This window comes from Siniperca chuatsi, linkage group LG12 (assembly GCF_020085105.1).
Source record: "Siniperca chuatsi isolate FFG_IHB_CAS linkage group LG12, ASM2008510v1, whole genome shotgun sequence".
NCBI classification, from domain to species: Eukaryota; Metazoa; Chordata; class Actinopteri; order Centrarchiformes; family Sinipercidae; genus Siniperca; species Siniperca chuatsi.
The window spans coordinates 26,509,720-26,533,506 of record NC_058053.1 but is presented as its reverse complement, the minus strand read 5'-3'; the positions used below and the strand labels follow the sequence as shown (position 1 = coordinate 26,533,506).

Genomic DNA, 23,787 nt, shown 5'->3' with positions numbered 1-23,787 from the left:
TGTTAATTTGCATGCAGTTTGATTGTTCTGTCTTCGATGGTCAGTGCCAGTGCGACACATGTCGTTTTCTCTGCGTGCGATTGATGATGCCTCAAACACTCCTGTTTTCATGGGAAGAATGGTAATGCACTGTAAATGGGGAGTTCGATTCATTTTTGGGAAGTGGTGAAATCGATCATAAGAGGGTTAAGTGTACACATCTTCTTGAACTCATTAACTTTCAGGGCAGGTCTGGCTCTTGGGAAGAATTTAAATAGTTATTTTACCTGGTCACAAAGGTTCCAAACACTGAAAATAGTTCGAGCCACTGTCCTGCCTCAACTTGCAAAGAACCATTTTCAGGTCAAATAGTCTGATACAGCATTCATTAAGCTTAGCAACCATAGATCCTCCCCACTTTTAACTGTTAAACTGGAGTAATCAAGGCACTAGTGGGGAAACCAAGGTGGGCAAATTGTTGCTTCCCTACACCCGGGCCACACTGCCTGCCTCTACCTGTGCTTGAAGCACAGGTGCTGCACCGCTCATGCAGGCTGTGTGGCTGCTCTAACCTGTTAACATGGGCGCCAAAATGAAAAGCAAGAGGTGCAGCACATGTTGTGGAACATCTTGCTTTTCAATCATTCGGGTGCGGTGCGGCTGCAGCTGCACGCCATCTAGAGAGTTACAAGCATCTGGTTCTGTAGTGTAATTGATATGGCAACTGCCTTTCATGACAATGGCCACCTGGTTCAAGGTTATATGACAATGTAAGAGACTGATAAGATTGTCACTCAATTGAGGGATGAATGTATTCTACATTAATGATATTATAAATCTTACTGCAAAATAATAAAAAAAAAAACAATTAAAGTTTGAGATTTTATGTAATTAGTTGTTCTCAAAACTTTAAACAAAAAAACTCGGTGTGTTCAATAGACAGTCGTTTTTAATTTCATTTTGGACTTAATTTCTCAATGTGGAGATTGCTGTTAACATGTAATGCAAACCTGCGTGTAAAATAAATTATAACCATTGTTTATATTTTATAGAATAACTAAACACATAAACTTCCAAACCGACCGCGCTAAAAACCGGGTGGGTTTTGAGCCGCTTGGCTTTCCATACCGTTCAAACAGCACGGATCGTTTACGGGTCGCGCATCAAACACAGCGGCTACGGTCAACGCTGCTGGAGTCCGACACTGAGCGGAGAGGTAAAATGACTTGATAAAAGCAAATATCTATGTTCGGAATACACAGCAAATGACCGCAGATTGCTATTCGTTAGGTATTTCAACCTGCCTTATACGTTATCGTTAGCTTGGTGGCTAACTGCTAGCTAACGACAATAAGGTGACATCACAGACCGAGCCGACCGCGGCCTGGTTTTCTACTGCTAGCCTAGTGATTGACAGCCTGTCAACTAGCAAGGTGGCTAACTTTGGCTGTGGATGAGTGTCTTTGTATGTTTTCCGATGATTTGTCATGAACTGATACGTCTGTATAATGTGCTGCAGCTAGCCTGTTAGTTACCCGTGTGTCCGCTTTGGAAACGACCGCACGGAGCCGGAGTAGTCGCGAATCAACATCAGCATCCACAGTTTGTGGCTCCTCTTGGGCCTGCTGCTGCTGCGGGTACCAGCCCCATAATCTGGGACATTAGCTAGCTGTTCTTCCAAACACCCCGCGCCTGGTTGGGCTGCCTTTTTATTATTAAGCCTTTGGGAACGTAAATAGGTGTATTACATCTTAAGTGTAATTATTTGTACCATGCAGAGGCGTAGAATATAACATGCAGTGTGTTGTATGAAAGTTGTCAACACGTCAAAAATGTTTTGATGTTACTGACCCTTTTGCTGCACACAATGTTTAGTGAAAACATAATTCCTTAGGTATAAAATGGCTAATGTATTGTTTAGCTATCTTTTTGAATGAAGGCTGTCTTCAGCAGTGTTGACAGAGACCACCACAGAGCAGAGGTGACATTTAAAGGGAAAGCCCATTGGCTCTTCTCTCAGTATCTACACCCTAAACCCAAATTTAGAGACTTGAATGTATTACACCATTAGTTGACATTCTTAAGATGTGTCCATTGACAAAGACAATATTTATTTTGCTTTGAGACAATACATCCAAATTGTGTCCTAGCAGTTGCTCTATTATTCTCTTTTGGACTAAGGCTGCAACTAACGATTGTTTTCATTAATGATTCATCTCCATTTATTTTCTTAATAAATCGTTTGGTTTATAAAATGCCACAAAATAGTGAAAAATGCCCATTAACGCGCAAGATGATGCCATCAGATTGCTTGTTTTGTCCCACTAATAGTCCAAAAAGATATTTAAGGCAAATAAGACAAATAAAATCAGCACATTTGAATAAAACAGTGCCAGTTGTTAATGTTATTAGTAACATCTGTGCTTCCTACTATGACAAACCAAGATGTCTGCTTTGGAAAATACCTAATTAGAAGCTGGAACTAGGGAATGCACGGCATTTTTGCTTGAAAAATGACAATCAGTTATCATTCAAAATAGTTGCAGATTATTTATTTGTCTAATTGATTTATTGGCTAATCATTTGAGCTCCACTGTGGAGCATCTCCAGCTCCATAGCTGAGCTGTACGTTCTCCAGCTTGTCTCTATATGCAACCAGCACCAGATTCTTGTCTCTCTGCTTGCTAACTAAAGAAAAGACTAGTTTAGCTATTAGAGAAATAAGTTATGAACTTTTAGAATCAATATGCCCTTTTTAATGTTATATTCACTGAGCAAAAAGTCACCTGTGCCTCATTCGAAACAGAGACTGGTGTTTGGTCTCTCAGCTGTGAGTTTTCCTCATGTTCTCCCGGCTGTACTCTCTCTGTTTATCTGTCCTTCCAGCCACCCACACTCATGCTCAAAATTTGGCCCACATCAGCCCCCAACCAAACAAGATTTTAGACTACACAGTTTCTGCCCTTGACAAGTTGTTTTGCTGTCTCCCTTCTAAGATTATCACAACCCCCCCCCCACCCCCACCCCCCAAAGAATAATTTGGCTGCATCTGCTTAGCTCTGTTACATTTTTGGTGATAATTTGTTACACTTCATTGCAGTTTTCCCATGACATGACTAATACCAAATACATGTGGCATTATGTGACCACATTACTTGCGTAAAGTGATGATAGGCCTATTAAGTTGATTTCCATATATCGTATACTGTGCCACTGAATGCAAAAGCTGTGAACTAAACATGATACACCCCGGGCTACTTTTGTTGTTCATCTCTGTTCGAGAAAGTCACAGCTATAATAGACGTCATTGTGCCTGCTTCCCTTGTGAGTGAATTGAGATGCACTGCATACTTGAGGTTAGGCAGCAGTGGCTGGCTGTGTTGTTTTTGTACAGCCCACCAAAGCACCCATGAGAAGCTAGGAGGTCCTGGATCACCAGAGGAAGCCAGTGGCATGTACTCTACCCCTCTGGTTCTCAGGACGCAGGATGGGCTGATCAATAGGACCGCCTGCCTGGGTCTAGACACTAGCTGCTTTGGACCATACCTCAAAGGAGAGGCTTGGATTTCTTGGGAAACTTTTCCTTCTTGTACACTGTAAATATTTTGCCTCCTTTACCCTCTCTCTCATGCTGCTTACCAAGTGTGTTTCCCCTGCTCAGAGCACACACCCCTGTTCTCTTGCCTTGCTGTTTGATCTTTGATGCAGGCCTGACTGTTTAAAGAATATCAAAGAAGCATGGCCTACTATAGCTTATCCTTACCAGCAAGACAAGTTTAGGCCTACTTTTAAGAGCTTGAGACATGTTATTTTCACACGGGTTTGAAGAAAACGTTGGGCTAAAAGGTTGGCTGTACAATCTTAAAAATGTACGGCACAAACCAAAACGTTAACTGTATTGCCTCCTGCGGTGAAATGTTTTGTAATCTGTTTCACAGGCTTGAGTCCATTAGTAACTGTAAATTACTGAATGGCACTGGTGCAGTGACTTAGCTCTTTGTTGCATGTAAACCACTGACTTTGGCACATCATGCTTCCTATTATTATGACATGTAGGTGTGTAACAGTAGAAAGAGACATATTGTAAAATCTCTTTGTTTACTAATGGCACTGATGCTGTCATTGCTTTGTCATGTGATTGTTGCTGCGGTTGAGGATGAGACTGCTGGGTAGCATGTAAGAGCAATAGAGATCTCACGTTGAATAATTCTGTTTTCTTTTACTTGCTGAGGATTGTTGATTAGAACTACAGAGAGAAAGACAAAAGGCTCAACTGTGGGACTGAAAGCGATGATATAACTCTGAATTTCTATACTCTCTCTAGTCTCCTCATTTCAGCAGTTGGACCGTCTTCTCTAAACTTCTTTGCCATGTCACTCACTCTTTCATTTTCTATTTTCCTTCTCCCCTGGCACCTTTTTTTATTCACAGGTGAGCGGCCAGTCAGCCAGCCACGTGCAGCTCTCTGTTGCTATGGATGCCTGTGCACGTATTAGAGGAGTCCCTTTAAGGTCCAGGGCCTCAGTCCGGAAAGAGGTCTGTCTGCTGGGAAACTGCATTTTATTCTGCAACTAGTGAACTGTATCTTTTGAAAGGAGATTTCAAGCCCCAGTCTCCAGTGATTCTTCATGCCTACCATTGCCGCTGACATAGGATGTTTAGATGGACACTTGCACCTGATATTAAAAAGCATTTCTGCAGGATAAATTGAAATCAGATTTAGCTTGCTTCTCAAAAAACACCAACTGCTGCATTTTACTTTCACTTGTAATGTTTGCTTGTCTTAGTTATTTGTCCGGTTTGTATTAAGTATGATAATAGAGTACTGTACTTTAACTGTTTGTTTTTTGTGCTTGTGGTCAGTAGTTGCTAGATGTTTACTGCAGTTTCTAATGTGGTGAGATGTGTTTTTACTGGAAATGGATAGGCCAATAGGATCTTAAAAGTATTTTTATGTCAATTTGAATATAATCTGATTGCCCAGAATCTATATTAAAATCATGTGTAAAGGCAGGCAGATACATAAAGGAGGATGCAGAAAATACTGTTCTTTTTTTGCATTCATCTTTCATGCATGCTACAGTGATGGACAAATACATTGGTTTCTCGTGTGTGTTTGCAGACTGTGCGTGAGAGTGGGGCGCAGTGTGTGAAGAGCCTCTTTAGGAATAAAAAGGAGCTATGCAGCGTTGGCCTAGAGCTGCCAACCAGAGACACCACAAGACTGACGGAGGTGTGTCACACAAACAGCAGTGCAAACATATACAAAGCTCAGCCATATTGAAACATAGGACACATTAATACTGACCATCAACTGTGTTCTTTCAGATTCATTTTGTGTGTCTGCCTGGTCATTGTGAAGGGGAAGATGTTACCCAACAGGTATGTTTTCATAATAAAACAATGAAAGAATCCAATCCTGATATCGTAGTGATGACATTGGGTCTTATTTTTGAGGTTAGAGGTAGTAACAAAAATAATTGTCCATTGAGTTCTTGGTGGATCTTGCAATTTACCATTTGACCTACAAGCTCATGTACTTATGTGTCTTCTTCTTCCCCAGGCTCTGTCATCTCTGCCAGGAGGGCTGTGTGAGCTTCTCAGGTCCCTCCACGTTCACGGCCTCAAGAATGACGAGGTTCTGCTGCTCAAAGACTCCCGCAGGCTGGCAGAGCACAAGGACGCTGGGCCTCAGGTAGTTGGCAGACCTTTCTTTTTGAAGGAATGTGCTCAGTCAGCATGTTGAGTAAAGCAGAAGCGAGCACAAGGCAGGGAAGTGAGGGGAAAGAATAAGGGGAAGTTAGAACAGTTATGCTATGTTATTTTAAAAAGCACCAGTGGCCCAAGATAATTTCTTTAGATACTGTCTTCTTTACTGTTTTATTAATTTCCATCAAAAAACTAGCCTCACCCTAAAGCTAGGGTAAATCAACAAGTGTTAATGCCAGTTTATTTAGGAAATAAACTGAAACAACTTTATTTACACTAGAAACATGCACATTGAGTACTTCAATGACAGATATCTGACCCTCTTGACAGAAGTTTATTGTATTCTAAGAAAAATTTGACTTTTAACGGCCATTAGTAAAACTGAATCACTTTTTAGGTGTGGCATTTTTGTTGTATGTTTTTAAAATAATTGCATTTGTTGATTAAATTGTTTCCCCACATTTATGGCCTTGTCTGTCCCTGCATGTAAACAGACATACCAAGTCTTTCTCACGCTTTTGAAGAAATGCAGGTGGGATAGAAAGACAAATATGTTTGGGGTTTTTTTCAGCCCACTATTGCAGCCTTGTCCTTCCTAGTGCTGTGTGCTGTGTTTGGGTTCACACAAGCCCTGTAGCTCACTCTGCGGTTTTGTTGTCCATTTCAGACAGTGAGACCTCCCACCTATCTGCATTACAGAGTGGACTTGTACTAAGTGATTTTGTATTCTGCACATGCAACAGATCAACTCGCAATCAGAGTACAGACATAACAACACACGTCCAGCCCTCTTTCCTCCTCCTGTAAGATTAGGATAAGAAAATTCCCATGTGAATTCTGTTTAATTTGTGAAAGCCAAGATCTTTCACATTATCAGCTTGTCTTGTTCCAAATGAGTGCGGGACATGATCGCTTTTACAGTTCATAGACTCTATCTGCCTGTTGGTTACAAATGCTGTAATTTCCCTCTAAATGAGCTGAATAAATCACCAGGCAGCCAAGCTTAACTTTCAATATTTCTCTTTCCCTTCTCTTCCTTTTTTTTTTCTCTTTCCCTCTTTCCCTCTTTATCTCTTACTCTGTCTTCAGTGTTGGTTGAAGGCTGTGTGTGTGCTGAGGCATAATCCCAGCACTAGCGTCTATCCTCAGGCCAGTGTAGCATCTTTGGTGGGCTTGCTGGGGTGCTACATGGCAGGTGTCCGCTATGCTTTGGAGCTTCAGGCTCTTCAGAGGGGCACAGCTGAGCCCAGCCAGCCAGAGGAAGATGACACCAACCAGTCGGTCTCATCAATTGAGGATGACTTTGTCACAGCCCTGGAGCATCTGGAGGAGGATGACACAGGAGACAATCCCTGTAGGTTTAACATCTAATGCTTAGTGGCATTTAGTAGCCTCTGGTCTTTTATGTAGAGTATTTTGTGATCCCATCAACTCAATATAGATGCTTCTGAAAAATCCAAAATGGAGACCTGAATTTTAAAACCTTATGTTTTTTATAGCATCATAATCTATGCATAATTATTTTTTTAAAAGTGGCAGGAATTTAAATTGTGTCAGTTCACTACTAGATGGCACTAATAAGTAATTTTGTAGTTTTTTTTTTTTTTTTTACTCAGCTTAATAAGAGTTAAGCTGTGTTAACCTGTTTTGTCTTTTATCCCCTCTTTGTATGTACTGTATATAACCAGTTTTCCCTCTCTCCTTCATGTCCGTCTCCACAGCTGCTTCCTATTTTCATTTTAAAAAGCGTGATGTGGCATCACAGACGGTCCCGGCCCACAAGAGAAGAAAGGAATTATCAGGCTCCCGCGTTATCATAAGCTCATCTTCAAAGAAGCATTCAGCCAAACATAGGTCAGGTCCAGATATATCTGTCACAGTGCAGAGGTCATCAGGTGTGGAATCCCAGTGGACTTACTGTAGTCCCGGACCTCGTCTCCCCTCACCTTTGATTCATGTCAGTGAATCGGAAGAGTCAGACTGCTCCAGCCCCAGCCCAATCATTTTCCTGGATGAGGTGGGCTACCAGAAGAGCATGCTGGCCAAGCTGGACATCCCCCAGGTGCCAGGGGGGCCCAGAGAGCGAGTTGAAGACTCAGACTCTGAAGTCAGTGAATTCTTTGATAGCTTTGACCAGTTTGATGACCTGGAGGAGCTGAGCTCAGAGAGCTGCACTCTCGCACTGCCTCTGGATGCTATCAGTGCCCCAACCACACAGAAAAAGTCAGCTGAGTCTAGCGCCAGTGGGTCAACATCCAAATATGTTTCTAGAGGCTGCTCAACCAAGGGTATGAATCCTCACCGCTTTGACCAGCCCACTCTCCCAGCCAATGTGAAAAAACCCACTCCTCTGAAACCAGGCTCTCCCTACTCACTTAACTCTGAGTTGTCTGACTCCCCTCGACCAGTGCAGACCCCCTCTGAGGAGAATGGTGGCCCACTCTTCAGTCCTGTCAGCTCCTCTGCCTTCAGCCCTCTGGTGGACTCCAGTGGGCCACTGGAATACTTCTGGAAGACAGATGAGGATGGATGGGACAGCTCAGAGCTACGTAAACCCCAGGATCTCTGCTCTCTGTATAAGACTTACTCAGACTTTGCCAGCAGTCTGTCCAAAGAAATTCTAGGATCTGTGTGTGGCTATCAGTCTGCTGTTGACATCAATGACAACAAGAATCTCAGCTGCGTCTGCCACAAGGAATTCAAGAACCCTTCGGGCTACCTGATGAAGCTCTCAGAAATACAAGAGACTGTAACAGTGGCCAAGCTGCCGAAGAAGTCTCAATCTTTGAAGGATGGCATTCAGAGGTTTGCCACCGACCTGGTGGAAATGAGCTTGGGCAGCGCTTTGCGAGATCTCCAAAAAGGTGTATCTTCCTGTACCACGACCTTGTGTCACCTAGCTGCCAGGCTCACCTCCTCAGTGTTTCAGATGGCCTTCCATGAGATTGGCATGCGCCACGCCTATGTGTTGAAGGAACGAGCAGTCAATGGTTTAGCTGGCTTCCTGGTTGGAGAGGCTGTGTCTGGGGCGCTGAAAGACTTCCTAACAGTGAAAAAGCAGATTTTTCACAACACAGTGACACGTTTTGCTGCTGATTTGGCTGAAGAGCTGGTGTTTGAAGGCATTATGGAAGTGTGTCAGTTCTCGCACCCCTCAACCCCTCTCACCCCTAGTGATTGGTCCTTTGGCCACGGGCAAGAGGAAGAGGAAGAGGAGGAGGAGGTGGTTTCCTCCTATGCTTCAGACTTGTCTGAGTCTGTTATCCAGGAGGCCTTTATTGAGCTCTCTCAAGCTGATGTTGCCTTCACTAGCCAAGCGGCTATTAGTGTGTCTCTGGACAACATCTGTTATGTCAGTGCAGAGAACACTAGCACTCACACCTGCAGTACCTTTGCTAACCAGCAGGTTTTAAGTGCCAGCTCAGCTGCAGTTGCACCCTCAGCAGAGGATGCTACCTGCACAGTGAAGAACGCCCTGTTCACTGTATCAGGCATGGCCAGCTGTATTCCTGTGCCCCAAGCAGGCCAAGCCCTCTCCCACCTCCAGGATTCTGAGGAGACCTGTCAGTATAAATCTAGCTTGTCAGACACCCCACAGACTAGCCCCAAAAGAGTAACTGTATCTTCCTCTGACACCACCACATCTACACAAACTCACCTTTACAGTCATGGAACTCAGACCCCCATACCTGGAGGAGACCCCTCCCAAGGAAAGTCCCCATTCCAAAACTTCTCTGGCAACATGGTGGATATGATAGTAACTGAGGCTTGTGAGCTAATAACTGCTTCTAAGATGAAGAAGAGTTTTGGTGACTGTGCTGATTTCCTTACAAAGACAATCGGAAGCCGAAGGGGATCTTCTTCTAAGCAGGAGACGGTTAATTATGAGGCTCCAGATTCCCCTTCAAAGCAGGGAGCTGGCAGGGAGGGTTTCAGATATGACTGTAGAGATGTTAGGAATGGCGGCCCTGTTGAGCAAGTAACAGACCTTAGTATTCCTCACATTTCCTTTCAGACAGGCTCTCAAAACCAGGGGAGAGCCAGCTGTGAGTTAGACCCCAGGACCAGAGGTGTGGCTGAAACACATCCTGTGATGATGGATACTCTTGATGTGCCGGATACCAAAATGGGTGGACAAAGGAGGACATCTGTTCCTGGGGATGACTCAGGTCCAAGCTCTAGCCAAAAATCAGGTGGGACTCCTGGCACTCCTCCTTCTACCCCTCAGCAGCCCAGTGAGGTGTCCAAGGAGAAACAGATAAAACAGTTCTCCAAGAAGTTGAAAAGTAAGCTGGCCAAGGAATTTTCCCCTGCTACACCGCCACCCACTCCTCACTATCAGCCTGAGCCTGGCCCAGGGCCAAAAGACATCACCCCTGAGGCAGACAAGGCTGAGTTTATGCTCAAACTGATGAGGTCTCTCTCTGAGGAGGCAGATGGCAATGAGGATGAAGAGGAGGAAGAATTGGCAGAAGAGGGTAGTGTTGGTGGCACTAACAGATGTTTAGAGACAGGGGGTGGCCGGCATGAACCGAACCAGATGTCTGCTCGCAGAATTTCCAACAAGGAAGCTCTTCACTATGCTGAGCGGTTGGCTTGTCACATTGTCTCCATGGCAACAGAGATGGACACGCTGGGAGTGGCAGAGGAGGAGGGAGAGATGAGCAAGAGCAGCGAGAGGAGGAGAGACAGCGTGGCTCAGTTCTCTGAGCAGACCCTCAACACCTTGTGGGTGTATGCCGGGGAGGTGGCGGGAGAGGTCATCAATGATGTGAAGAGGATGGTGAGCTCTGCACAGCAGTGTCCATATCACAGAACTCTCAGAAGAAGAAGCTTTGACAGATCTAGCTCTGAATATTTGCATCACCACCACCACCAACACCAGTCTCAACCCAGTACAGACCAGAACAGAGACTGGAGAGTAGGGAGGCTGGCTGAGCAGTGGTCTAATGACCTGATAGCCTCAGTTTTCCGGTCTCCCACCTCCACTTCAAGCACTATCTCCAGCTCCAGCTCTGGCCTGTGCTCAGAGTATCCCAGCTGTGAGAGTGTGACAGATGAATATGCTGGCTACCTCATTAGGGTACTGAAAAAGGAGGGAGGCAGTAGGGAGTTGGTTCTAGACCAGTATGCGAGCCGTTTGGCCTATCGCTCCATAAAACTTGGCTTGGCTCATGCCAGTCGCAAAATCAAGCAGAGATCCTCTAGCACCCGCCTTCACTCCTCCAAGTCGCTGCCAGATGAATGGAAAACCTCTGGTAGTGAGGCCTCGTCGCCTAAGGACAGAGTAGAGTCAGTGGTTTGTCCCTCAGGTGAGGATGCTCCGTGTTATTGCGGGGACTCTGAAGAGCAGAGTCAGAGGGAGTACATGGATCTAGTCAACTTTGCAGAGTCTTTAGCTTACAACATCACCTGTGATGTCACACGCAAGCTGCATCTTTCCTCTGTACGACTGCCCAAGTCTCTCACTGACTCCTGTCTTTATAAGAAATCCAAATTTGAAGACATGGCAGAGAATCTCATCAGGAACTCCTTCTCCTGCCCCCTGTTGTCCAAGGAGGGTAAGAGCAGGCAGTACCACAGCACTGAAAGCCTGTATGATGGAGGCTACAGGAGTAGGGTGATGCAAGTCATAGAGCATTATGCCAGGAAAATAGTTGATGACACTCTGAAGATGAGCCTGGCTTCAGTTGGACATTCATCCCGGGAGCACCAGAGGAACCAAGGCCATGACAGACACTCTCACACCCAGAGGTTGTCTGAGGGGCTATCACTGAGCCAAGCCCTGGGGGAGAGGACATGCCGTTATTGTCAGGTCCAGGAGTGCCCGTACTGCACCAAGCTTAGCAGGCACCACCACCAGCCTGTATTACAGAGGAGGAAAAGGGGGCCAGAATGTCAGGCAAGGGCTGAGCGGCTATCTAGCCTGGAGATTCCCAAGATCCACATTGACCTGGACCACAGGGCAGTGTTTGCAGAGGAGATGGTGTCCATGGCAATGGAGACAGCTAAACGTGAGCTGAGCAACACCAGCCTTAATGCAGACAGTGGCATCGGCCATGATGGAACCAGCTATGCTGAGAGCCTAACTGCTGAGATCATGACGTCAGCCCTGTCCAACATCTGCCAGGCTGCCAACATCAGGTACACACACCAAGATTCACATTAATAGTTGCTTTTACGTCATATTCATATGTTCCTGTTATGGCTAGGGCCATGCATACATAGTGTAGCATTTAAGCAGCTTTGTTTAATTGACTTTGTATTGATTGATAAATCAAAAACGTGTATAAAAAAACTGGTGCGTTAAAGCTGCTACTATTTAACATTTACTTCTTACCAAACTTCACCATTTTACTACATAGTAAGAATTGTCATCATGAATTTGTAAGTGTAAATATTTGCATAGTTTTTGAAGCCCTTCCCTTTTTGTCTCCTTTTACCTCTGTGCATTTAGCTTTCCAGGTAGGGAAACCACTGAGTCCTCTGTGTCCCAGCAGCTGAGTGTAGGAGATGACAGTCTGGGCAGCTGGTCTAACCTGAGCTTTGAGGATGAGCACCCAGACGACAACAGCAGCTTCCTCCACCTCAGTGACAGGTATACAACCACTAGCTTTCTCATACATAGCATACCAAATATCCAGTCACCTGAAGAGCACACTGCTGCTATATCCCTTAGTGTCAATATTTTACTGTGGTAATAGATAATAAATACACATTTGCAGATTACGAGACACAAACCATTTAACTGATAAAGATATATGTGTTTGAATTTGATTCTTTATTAATTTTAGCTCTTAGCTCTCCCAGTCTTTCCCCCTAGCACTTTTATTGGTGACAATAAACCATCTACAACATTATTTGACACAGGCGTACTGACAAATAAGCAGATTTGAACAGGATTTGGGCTCAGGTTTCGGGCAGTTTTTGATATGATGACAGCTGCTGTTGCTGTCATCTCACAGGAGCCAGGGTTGCCTTTTCCAACCAGATAGTACCAACAGGTGGCACATGTTACTGTCTCAGCCACATATCCCCCTGTGTTTCTTTATTTGGTGTTTTCTGTAAATCTGAATAATAAGATCATTGGTTCTATAAAATATTTACAAGATGTACTTTGAAACTTACAAAGTGGTGCATCTAAGCAGTGGACTGGCACTGTTGAATTCTCTGGGGGCAGTGCTGACATGGGTGTAATATTTCAGTAAGAGGCATTAGAATTGATTTCTGTGTAGTCACGGACTCAGGCTTTAAAGAATGAGGTTATCAATTTGGTCATGCTGTGTCAGTTTGTGCTGTTCATCTCCTCAGACCCAGAACAGTACAGAAACACTCATTTCATTGCTAGTGTTGGAACCGTTTTAGCAGGAGTCTCCTGTGGTTAGATCTAGATAGGAGGTTTCCCAAGGTCAGTACAGGCTACAATGTATGGTTTGGGAATCTCATTTCGACTTCACTGCCAAAATGCAATTTTCTCTGATTTGTGCAAGTGTTGCATTATATGTGAGCTCTAATGGATATGTTGTTAAATATTTTATGTAGCTGTCCATGCAGCCAAGTTCTTCTGAGAATGTTTGTGAAATACACCACAGGGATAAGGACCAAGTAGTAGTTGTGACAGAATTGGCCTCCTCTTCTTGGATGGACATTGAACCACTATTTTTGTGTATGTATGCAAAAAAGAGGGAGAAAGTGGGGTGAGTGAGTCTGAGTATTGGCCCTCTAAGTGACATGGTCTCATACAAATTCTTCAGTCTCTGGGAATCAGGCTTTTGACATTTCTCGTAAAGGTTGCTATCTCTATGGAGACAAAACTGACAACATTTGAGATTCTTTCCCAAGATACTGAAAGAACACAATGTGTTAGCAGCTAGTTATTTTGGCCATCAGGGCCAAGTTAATGTATCATAATATTTTCTAAAGGTGTGTCTTTGAGTGCTCTCTTCACTTCAGGCAGTGTTTCTACAGGAACAAAGTCCACCATGTGTAATTCATTAGACGCTCTTCAAAAGCCCGCTGCAACCATTTCCGCTCAACAGATGAAATAACGAAAGGGGAAAAAAATCATCTTCAAGGGCTTATTGAGACACTGAGCATGATGATTGACTAAATGAACAAGCTCTCGCCATGTGTCATTCAGTCAAACCACAGGGAGAAAGCTATAGTTGAGGTAAAGCAGATTAAAGGAGGTATTTTTAGATATCAGAAATGTTCCTCCCTTCAGCCTCACTCCACAGTACCGCACGCCACAGTATGCAGGTTCCAGCCAGCAGGCTAATCATTGACTAATTACAGAGAGAGTGTATGTTGCTGTGCTTCTGTTGCCAGCTGGTTGTCCTGGTGGAACCCACAGGATTAACAGGATTATGTGATGACAAGAATGTAATGATCTCACATTTTAGGCCTTTAGCAACAAATTGTCTCGATCAACATTACAGATGATTCAGAGCGATATATGGTGGAAAAATCTGCATCATTTCGAGAATCCTCCTCTGTTTTGAACCTCAGCTGGCATTTAAAGAATTATTCAACAGGCCAGAAATGGTCTTCAACCTGAGTATTGTTTGTTGAAGCTACATAATAGATATGGTCAAATGGGATGAAACTGCTTATTATATCCTGTTCCATTTCAGTAGTTCTCATGTGATTATGTCCGTGTTAAAGGATAGCCCCTGTCAGTGTTATAGTGGTGCGTTACCTGCCTTCTTTCTCCAGCAGCAATGGGAACAGCAGTAGCTGGAGCAGCCTGGGCCTGGAGGGGGAGGCGTGTGAGGAGCGCATGTCATTCTCTCCCTCTGACAGGTTGGTCAGCAACTGGTTGATGTAGCTAACCTTCCAAAATGCCCATAAGACCTGGGGGTTCACCTAGAATGGGACAAAGAAATAGTTGAACCATTGAATTTTACTATAAAGCCAAAAGTAAGTAAGCAAGCGTGTAACACATACTTTCTCAACCACTGGGCCTGAGTGGCCACGAGTGTCCTTTAGTGGGCCGTGAAATGTTTTTAAGTTGAAGCTAGTGGGCCAATTTGAGATGCTCAATTTGTTGACAGGTAAGCTAACCGGTAGGCTGTGGTGTGGCGAATGTCCGTGTCCGATCCGTACCGGCTGGGATATTTTTTTCCCCTAGGATGGCGATGGCATGACCCGCCTCTGATTGGCTTACCCTGATATTTTTACCCTAACTCTAACCAATCTCTCTCCTCTTGCCTAAACCCAACCAACGAAGGCAACAAATACCAGCCAATCAGAGGCAGAATAGGGTGGGTCATGACTTCACCATCCTAGGAAAAACAAAATTGTCGTACCAGCTAGGGCTGCAGCTATTGATTATTTTAGTAATCAAGTATTTTACCGATTATTCCATCGATTAATCGATCAAATAAGAAATACTTTTGCTTTATTACAGAGTAATAGTAAATATGCAAAAGAGAAAATAAGACAGGTCTCTTAAAATGAACAACTAATTGGTTTCCTTTTTAGAAAAATCTACGTTTTTATTGCTTACAATATTATCTGTCAAAACTAAACCCATTTAGTGCATTTAAGTGCTGTATTACATTCTGAGTTTTAAAGAAAACGTTCTGAAATGCTTTAAAAAAAAAAGGTGTATATATACTTAAGTTTCAGAACTACACGTTTCAACCTAACTACAGCTCAGGCATAATGTAAGCCTTTCTGTCTTCTTTGTGGCATTTGTTGGAGGCAAACACGGGTGGACAGGAACTGTGACTATCTAATAATAACATGAATGAAGCTCAGGCTTTCGCATTTTATTTTCTGTGGTTAATATCTTTAACAAAACCTAGCTAACTTAGGGACACCATAACTAGCCACCACACATTGTGCGACAGTCGTAATCATCCGTGCGAAACACAGTGCGCTGTATGTAATTATATGGATTAAACAAAGCTTTGATGCAAATAATTTGCATTGATGATTTTTAGTAATCAAGTTATTATTTCAATTGATTCATTAGCCCAATGCGTTCTGCCCATGCGCCAAATAGGTCCTGGCAGTCAAAGAAGGTTTCCGCAAATGTGCCTGTTCAAAATTACTCGTGACGCGAAGGACTGATCATAAAACAATCCTACTCACACTCAAGATAACAAAATGTTTTTTTATCACTGGAAATTGAATAGTTTGGTCCGTGTATCATCAGATAATCCATACTTCATTTGTAATTAATCAATACAGTTCATTCAGTATATGAAAAATACATGTTGCAGATAGTATGCCATTATGAAAGTTGTAAAAGTTTTAGTGTTTTAAACAGGCACATTTGCGGCAACCTTCTTTGACTGCCAGGACCTATATATTATATATTAGATTATTAGAATAGAAAAGATTAGCCAAAAATATTTGTATCATTATTATTATTATTATTATTATTATTATTATTAATTTCTGTTTTAATGGGCCCTGGCCCTTTACAAGTATGAATAGGTGGGCCTTGAAGTAGAAAAGGTTGAGAACCCCTGGTGTAACAGATCCATCAGTAGAAAATCGCAACACAAAATAGATACCAGGGAATTGTTTCATCATATGAAAATGATTTACAAGATTGTACAATGGTATTTAGATTCATACTTTGTCTCATACTAGGAACCACCAGCCCTTTGCATGACCACACTAAAGTTGTAAATATAAATAGGCTTGGCATATGCTTGTTGATGCTAATGTCAGCTTGTGATGTTTTACCGGTTCTGCATTACTTGCATGTAATTTGGTTGCTTAATAGGATAATTTGTAGTGTTATTATATTTTGGGGGTTCTTGCCCTCCTTGCATTCATGCTATGTAATGTTATAAACCCACCAAAATGTTCAGATATTAGTCCTGCAGGTGATGCCATCACGGGCCCCAATTCATTTAAAAAGTACATTCTCACAGAGATGTACTACAGCATTGACAAACTGAATCCGTGCAGCCAGCCATTTATAAACACATCATTGTTTTGTCTGGTGAAATGTGTTTTTGCTTCCATCCATGCAGCCGCATGTTTCAGCTCATAGCAGTGCAGTACTATCAATCAACATGTTAAGCAACATGCACTTGTAGGAAATCCTAGTATCATTTGAGGTTGAGTCTGCCACCAAACAGCAATCTTTTAAATGCAAAAAGCTGCCACGTTTACGTTATCCTTTTAACAACTTCCATGTTTTCTGGGTTTTATTTTCCATCGACAAAGTACATGAATTCAGTTTGGCAGCTGACAACCAGTTCTCAAATGTCAGAGCTTCCCACAGACATCTGAATGCACCAACAAGACAATCAGTGCCTTACAACTGCATGATCAGCACTGACAAAAAAGATTGAGGTGACAAAATATTAACTGTAATAAATAATAAGCACGTTTATGCATGTTGATACTGTTCTAACATCAACTGAAACCAGTGGCTTCCTGGAACGTAGCCAAACTGCTGCAGATTTCTCAATCTGAAAAGGGCTTAAACTTACAAAACTACTGTTACGGTGCTTTTGTTTCAACCCTTTACTGTCAGCAGAGAAATGTAACTGTACAGAATCAGAAAAAATGAAAATTGTCTATATTAAAGAGTAACCTAAACCCAAAACCACATCTATGTGAAGCCTGCTGAAATCTGCTGTTACCTGGTCCATGATGTCACTCACAAAACTACCAACACTGTAGGGGGCAATTGGAAATACACATAAATACCACGTAGATTTGTCAACCGTCAGATATTTTGCCATAACGTTTATACTGTGATAGCTATCATTTTAATATATTTGAGTGTATTAGGCCATTGTAGGCAATGTTGCAAAGCAATTAGCAGAACTGCTTTATGGCAATATTGCATTTTTATAGTTGTTTCCATCAGTGTGATGAAGTAACTTCATTTGTCAGGTATTGAGTTCACAGTTCTGCCTGGTTATTTTATCCATAAACAGTTTCTCAGCTGAATTTTCAGAAAATGTATCACATCACAACATACAACAGTACAGTAAATAAGGATTTTATACACATCACCCACTCCTTCATCAAAAGGTAATGCCACAGGTAAAGCACTGAGGATCAGCAAATAACAGATGGCCAGTTCAGTGTCTGCCATTAGGTGGCAGGTTTCTCACAGATTCGGGTTTGTGGTTTAGTTACTACTAAACATGGCAATTAAAAACATGTTAAGATAACCGAGATTGTCTCATATAAAACGGGTTGTGCTAGTCAAGGCTCCAATATGTCACTGTGAGCTGTTTAAAAAGAAATAAAAAAATAAAAATAAAAAAAAGATTTGCTACTAGTTGCCAACTGCAGCAAATACACTGGTGAGTTTGTGCTCTGTAATTAATGGCCACAGAGGATAGATAACACTACAATTACACTGGTGTTGTTTTTTAATGCATGGCTTTGTAGTTGGCGCTGCCCTGTCTCTCTTAGTTCTTAGTCCACCTCACCTCTGCTTTGACAATGTCCTTGCTGCTTCATGATCCTATTCATAAAAACTGGCTGTAAAAAGCCTTCTTCGACGTCCCCCTTCTGGAAAGAAAATGATATCCTTATATCATATTGAGCAGAGTCTGAGTGTCTGTAGCCGTCGGCTGTGTCAACAAGACTGTGATTAACAATCATATAAAGTAGAGAAATGACTGTTTACCTGTTGGCACGTCACACAGCAAATATTTGCACAATTGACAGAATGGATATTGAGTAGATTTTCAGAATGGAAAAACCCACTTTCACACTGATCAAGATATACTCTTTGTGTCATTGTGTCTTAACTGACAAAAGGAGAAAAGTTAATTTACTGGAAAATAGAAAAAACATTGACTGGAAATATGCAGCGTAGTTCCCTCAATGTGTGTAAGACGTCTTTTGATCAGGATTGCTTTGATTGCAGTGCTTGCGGCTTCTGATATCCTGCTATGCTTATATCAAAGACTGTTAGCTTAAGCATGCTTATTGTCATTTATATATCCTTGCATGCAGCCTCATCTCCCCAGCCATTTCTCCCTTCTCACTAACCTGTGTGACATTTCTCATCCAACAGTGACAATACAGAGGACAAGGACACTGAGGTCAAAGAGGAATCCAGTGGTAAGGTTATTTTACTGCCTGCAACTTCACCTTTTGTGTAGGCTGCAGTTAGTGGTAATGCTAGGGTCTTCTAATTCAATAAAATCTATTGTGAGTTGTAAGTTTTTCCTAAAAATGCAGATTTTGGCCCAAAAAAAAAAAAAAAAATCAAAATCAAACTGTTTAACAAAGCACACTTTTGGACAGCAGTGGGATGTGGGGGAAAGAAAGGGCCCTCTCCTAATTTGAGGTCTTGCTCTTTCCACTCCTCGAGATTCAGAACAGTTGGCCTTGATTCCGTCTGGCTGTGTACGTCTGTCTGCCAGTCTGAGTGTGTTGTAGCCGGGGATTTTACCACCCCCATATTCAGCCACACTAATGCTCATTCATCCACTCCACTCCCTCCACAGTCAGTCATTCTGCGTTTTGTGTGTGTGTGTGTGTGTGTGAAACCAGAGCAGCCCCCTGTGAGGGGGTCTGTTCTGCTGTGGGAGCGTGGGAACCCAGCACTGAGCAGAACAGGACTGGGGGAGCAAAAGACTGTTACATGTTACACTTGGTGTATCCGTCTGTCTTCGAGATGTACTGGAGAAGAGGAGAACACACTAATGTACAGCAGACTCATGTCTGATCAGTGTTTAGAAGGACCAGTCTCTTAAAAAATAAATAAATAAATAAATAACAAGCAGGAAAATGGGCAGTAGAAAAATATGCAAGGCTGATTCATCTTGAATGAACCACTTTTGTCTGTGCTGCAGGGACTCTCTGTGTGGACAGGACTCAGGTGCAGGCTCCCAGGACTGCACTGGTCGTAGTGAACTCGGATGTCAGGGAGCTCAGGATGGGCCCTCAACACTTGACCCTTGACCCTCAGCTCAGGAGCATGCTGCAGTGGGTGGCAGCCTCCATGGCCGACATCCCGCAGATCCAGCTGAGTCCTGACAGAGAGCTCCAGCAGGTGATTGCCTTCAGTCCATTCTGAACGCATTCATTACCCACCATCTCAATCAGGTTCCCACTGTGGTATTTATTATTAAACATGAAGACTTTCCTTAACCAAGTCCGATTGCTTCAATAAAAGAAGTCATTCTTTCCATGATTGCTGATGTTGGTTTTGAAGGTTAGCAATCTTTTATAGTGGGATCCTGGTTTCCAATACAGTTTCACTGTGGAGACAAACAGCTGATGCAATGATTGAGTAAGTTGTTTAATATATTATAGTGCAGTGGTTCTGAGTTTATTCAGATTAGTTGAGCTCCTCCACAATCTTTCCTGGCAACTGCAAAAGTAGTCCCGTGGGGGACAAGCACCCCTAGTTGGGAATCACGGTTATAGTGAATCCCTCTTATGTGATTTATAAAATTCCCAGATATTCTTTGCCTTTCCTTTGATCAATGTCTCTAAATTTACCTGCTCTCTAATGTCAACACCTTTCATAATTAATGGGGAAACCCTTAAACATTACCCTTAAATAAATCTTAAATTACAATTGATAAGCCATGGTTTAGGTGGCCTCCTTTGGATTATTGAAGTGAATGATAACTGTGTGTCCTTTCAGCTCCCAGCAGTGGTCCAAAGGCTTCGGGAGAGAAAGTGGAGGGCGGGAGAGCTGCTGCACACGCTGCTGCGCTACTGTGAAGAGAGTCAGACACACAGTCAGTCGCAGGCCAGAGAGGAGGCACTCCAGGCGGGCAGAGAACCTCACCGCATCTCCCTCTTCCAGTGGCTCCTGGAGCACGCCTAGGGCCTCTCTCCTCTGCTCTACATAGTTCCAAACAGGGCTTTGCAAACTCCACAGCCCCTAGAGGGCGCCATACAAATCAGCCGATCTAACTTACTCTAATGAATGTGGGCTGCATGTGTTTTGCATTGCATGCTGTGACCAAGAGTACTAATGTTGTATTTTATTTTTCTTTCCACCTTCTTTTGTTGTCTCCGTTTATTATTTTTCAGGCTGCATTTATCTCATGTGTTGATTTAGTGAGCTGTCTCTCCCGCCCGCCCGTACCTCTGAATTGAAGCCCTCACACCTTGCTGCCCTTGTGCTTGAGCAACAGAGAAAAAAAAAAAAAAAAAAAAGAGAGGGAGAGAGAAGGACCCATCCCTTCTGTTCCAGACAGAGACAGAAAAGCAGTGAGTTGAGAGAACGAGAATGTGTTTTTTGTTAGGGAATCCCCATAGCTGCTGGGCGGATGATGTCATCACACCCACAGCTCACCTCTGTGGTGTTTCCAAGAGACCAACTGTGCGCACACATACACACCACAGCACGCCACACCCCTGTATTATCAGAGGGAATCCAAGATACACCAATACTCATCAACATCTGACACAATTATTCTCCCATAGTATTCCATTATTGTATTAATCCACTCAGAATGAATGTGCTTGTCATTCATACTCCAGTGAAGTTTTTCTCTGGAGCACTCAGTGAGTTACACGCTGGTATAATGACTCCTCACATTTAACCGATATACTGCCGTACGTACAGATCGACGAGACCCTGTTAGAGTTGTAAAACCTATATGTTTAGTAAATTGTACTACGCGTCATGTTGTGTTGATGATCAAATGGGCCATTCGTTTGGCAGTAGAAAGATAGAATAGAATAGCGCTTGATGAAGTTGCCTCATGCCAGTGTTGGTATTCCTGTTTTATCTAATACTGTAACACTACTTGCCTAGCCTCAATCTCCTTGGTTGTCAAACTTAGTAAAATACTTAGAGTGGATGATGTTTACTGGAGTGGACGGTATTTTGAAGAAAAAGTATATTTTTTTGAAGGTAGAGTATGTCTAATCAAACATGAAACGCTGCTCAAAGCTATGAAAGAAGCCATGATATTGGCTTAATGTTGCCAAATGTAGCTTATAAGGTGACTCTCCGTCCCTCCAGTCATTAGTAGGTGTGTGATCCTCTGGTTATCTGTGTCAGTGGCCCACGTCCAGTTTGGGGAAGATCCAGTGACGCAGATAGTGGATCTTTTAATAATTAAAGACACCCCTCTGGTCTGCACCTCCAAAACCACAAACTAACAGCATGTGCATTGCTCAACCCTGGACTCACACATTTAGTCACCCACGCTCCACAGTCACCTTGTGGAATGAAGAACTCTGAATACCACAACCTTCCACACAGCACTCTTAACACCCACCCTTGTTACTCACCAGCCCCCATGTGTGCATCCACATGCACAGCACTACCAGCTACTTGCTGAGATGCACTTTTTTTTTTTTTTTTTTTTTTTATTGATTTGGCCGAAGAGAGACTGGGCATTTCCAGCCCTGCCCTCAGACCTCTCCTGGCCTCCTCTGTGAATTTGCTCCTAGAGTGGACGGTCTGCTCTGCAGTCAGTTAACGTACATGCACAATACCCCGCCTCCCCAAAGAAAGATTATTGGGATACATTTTGATGTTGCTATTTATTTATTGCTTTGTTAAATGAGGGACCTAAGGATGACATGATGCTGCAAGGTCCTTAAATTAATATCAGGACTTTCCTTCTTGAGTTTGAAACACTGTAATATACCACAGCCTCACATCTATTATTATAAACTAAGTGTTGGTGGTGTTCACCTGCATGGCTTAATCTTCATTGACTTTTAAAGTTCAACATTCTTCTTCTTAATGTATTGGCCTACACTAATCGAGCTGCAGTGATTCATCTGTGTCCACACTGCCTCACAGTATGCTATGGGCCTCTGCAGATGCCTTGTCTGTTACTGCTTAATCTCTAGGCTGCCAAATGGTCATATAATCTTAAAGGTGTTTGTCCTGTACAATTTGTTTACATTGAAAAAGTGAATATATCACAAAATCCACTATTTAAAAAAAAAAAAAAAAGTGAAACCCTAGTTATACCTACCTTTTAAAGATAATAGTAGGAAAAAAAAGAAACATTGAAGTATTAACCTGAGAAGTGAGAGTGCTTATATCTTGGTTTACATTAAAGGAATGTATTAAGAGTCATGGACTTGAAGAAAGCATCAGTGTACAAATTCTCTCCCCGTGTGAATGTTTAGTTGTTGAAGTAGGACTTTCCCAGGTTTTTTCCCATTGCCCAGCCCCGTCTCCTGTTTTATTTCTTTATCTACTTTACATTCCTGTGCATCCCAAATAACTTATAGTGCTATAATGTTGTGTTTGTGAAAGCTGAATGTGAACCTGCAAAGACTCAACTCTATTTAGAAGCAGATACTGTAAACCTGTTTTGCTACTGTTGTTCCAAGTGTTACTTTCTGCCTCTCTCCGAACACAGACAGGAAAATATAAAAGAGAGAGATGTACCTCACCTCCACTGACTTCTGTATTTTTCCTGCTTCCTTGTAAAATCCTGCCAAATAAAGATATTTAATAAATTATCTAAGTTATATAACAGTGAGTTCACTACTTGTTTTCCCTTGTGGCATTGCTGAATAGTTTACACATTCTAAGCTTGAAGTCAAAAACTCTAAATTTGTTTATGCTAAAGCTTGGTGTGACAATAAAGCTTTTCCATGTGCTCTTATTTTTTGTCTCCATTTAATGAAGAGATCACATCCTTGGATCATGATGTGTAATATTATTGTTTCACTTTGTCAAGATGCGGTATTACATTTGTTTAATGAATAAATGACTAGTTTGTTGAATATTTTACATTTTATATCCATAATTGGTGTTAAAACAGTTAAAGTTGATTAATTGATTAGTAGATAAACAGAAAATTAATCACCAATTAATCATTTGTCTTTTACCGGCCAAAAATGTCAAACATTCCCTGGTTCTTGCTTCTAAAATGTGAGGATTTGTGGCTTTTCCTAATTTTGTAAAGTGAATATTTTTTTAAAAACAAGCCAAAGTATAAGTACATTGACTCAAGTGCTGTCCTTAAGTACGATTTTATGGTACTTGTACTTTACTGAAGCAGTTCCTGTTTATGCTAGTTTATACTTCAATTCAAAAGGGAATTTTGTACTTATTGTGCTCTGCTACGTTTATTTGACAGCAGTAGTTATTAGTAACTGCAAGTTAAGATTTTACATGCAAAATGTAATCTGAAATCAAATTTGCATTTTTTTATATATTAA

The 23,787-nt window shown here is 42.4% G+C and overlaps 1 protein-coding gene across 3 annotated transcripts; it reads left to right on the top strand.

Moving 5' to 3' along the window:
• The first annotated feature begins 1,050 nt into the window (after nucleotides 1-1,050).
• On the top strand, nucleotides 1,051-23,228 carry akap11 (A kinase (PRKA) anchor protein 11). 3 transcript variants are annotated; one of them, XM_044216010.1, is made up of 12 exons: nucleotides 1,051-1,195; nucleotides 4,411-4,515; nucleotides 5,102-5,212; nucleotides 5,308-5,361; nucleotides 5,543-5,674; nucleotides 6,778-7,042; nucleotides 7,410-11,832; nucleotides 12,146-12,286; nucleotides 14,407-14,490; nucleotides 18,698-18,744; nucleotides 19,482-19,681; nucleotides 20,282-23,228. In XM_044216010.1, exons 2-12 carry the CDS (start codon nucleotides 4,453-4,455, stop codon nucleotides 20,465-20,467), a joined length of 5,706 nt encoding a protein of 1,901 aa, XP_044071945.1. In that variant the 5' UTR covers nucleotides 1,051-1,195; nucleotides 4,411-4,452; the 3' UTR covers nucleotides 20,468-23,228. The 3 variants fall into 3 exon arrangements, with proteins under 3 accessions (XP_044071945.1, XP_044071944.1, XP_044071946.1); XM_044216009.1 differs by having other exon boundaries at nucleotides 14,404-14,490; XM_044216011.1 differs by lacking the exon at nucleotides 14,407-14,490.
• Nucleotides 23,229-23,787: the final 559 nt, after the last annotated feature.

Bases quoted from the DNA above. Each gene is read 5' to 3' on its own strand.
- akap11 (XM_044216009.1), top strand. From the start codon at position 4,453: ATGGATGCCTGTGCACGTATTAGAGGAGTCCCTTTAAGGTCCAGGGCC. The intron at 18,745-19,481 runs GTAAGGTTATTT...TCTGTGCTGCAG, and splicing joins GGTCAAAGAGGAATCCAGTG to GGACTCTCTGTGTGGACAGG. The intron at 19,682-20,281 runs GTGATTGCCTTC...GTGTCCTTTCAG, and splicing joins CTGACAGAGAGCTCCAGCAG to CTCCCAGCAGTGGTCCAAAG.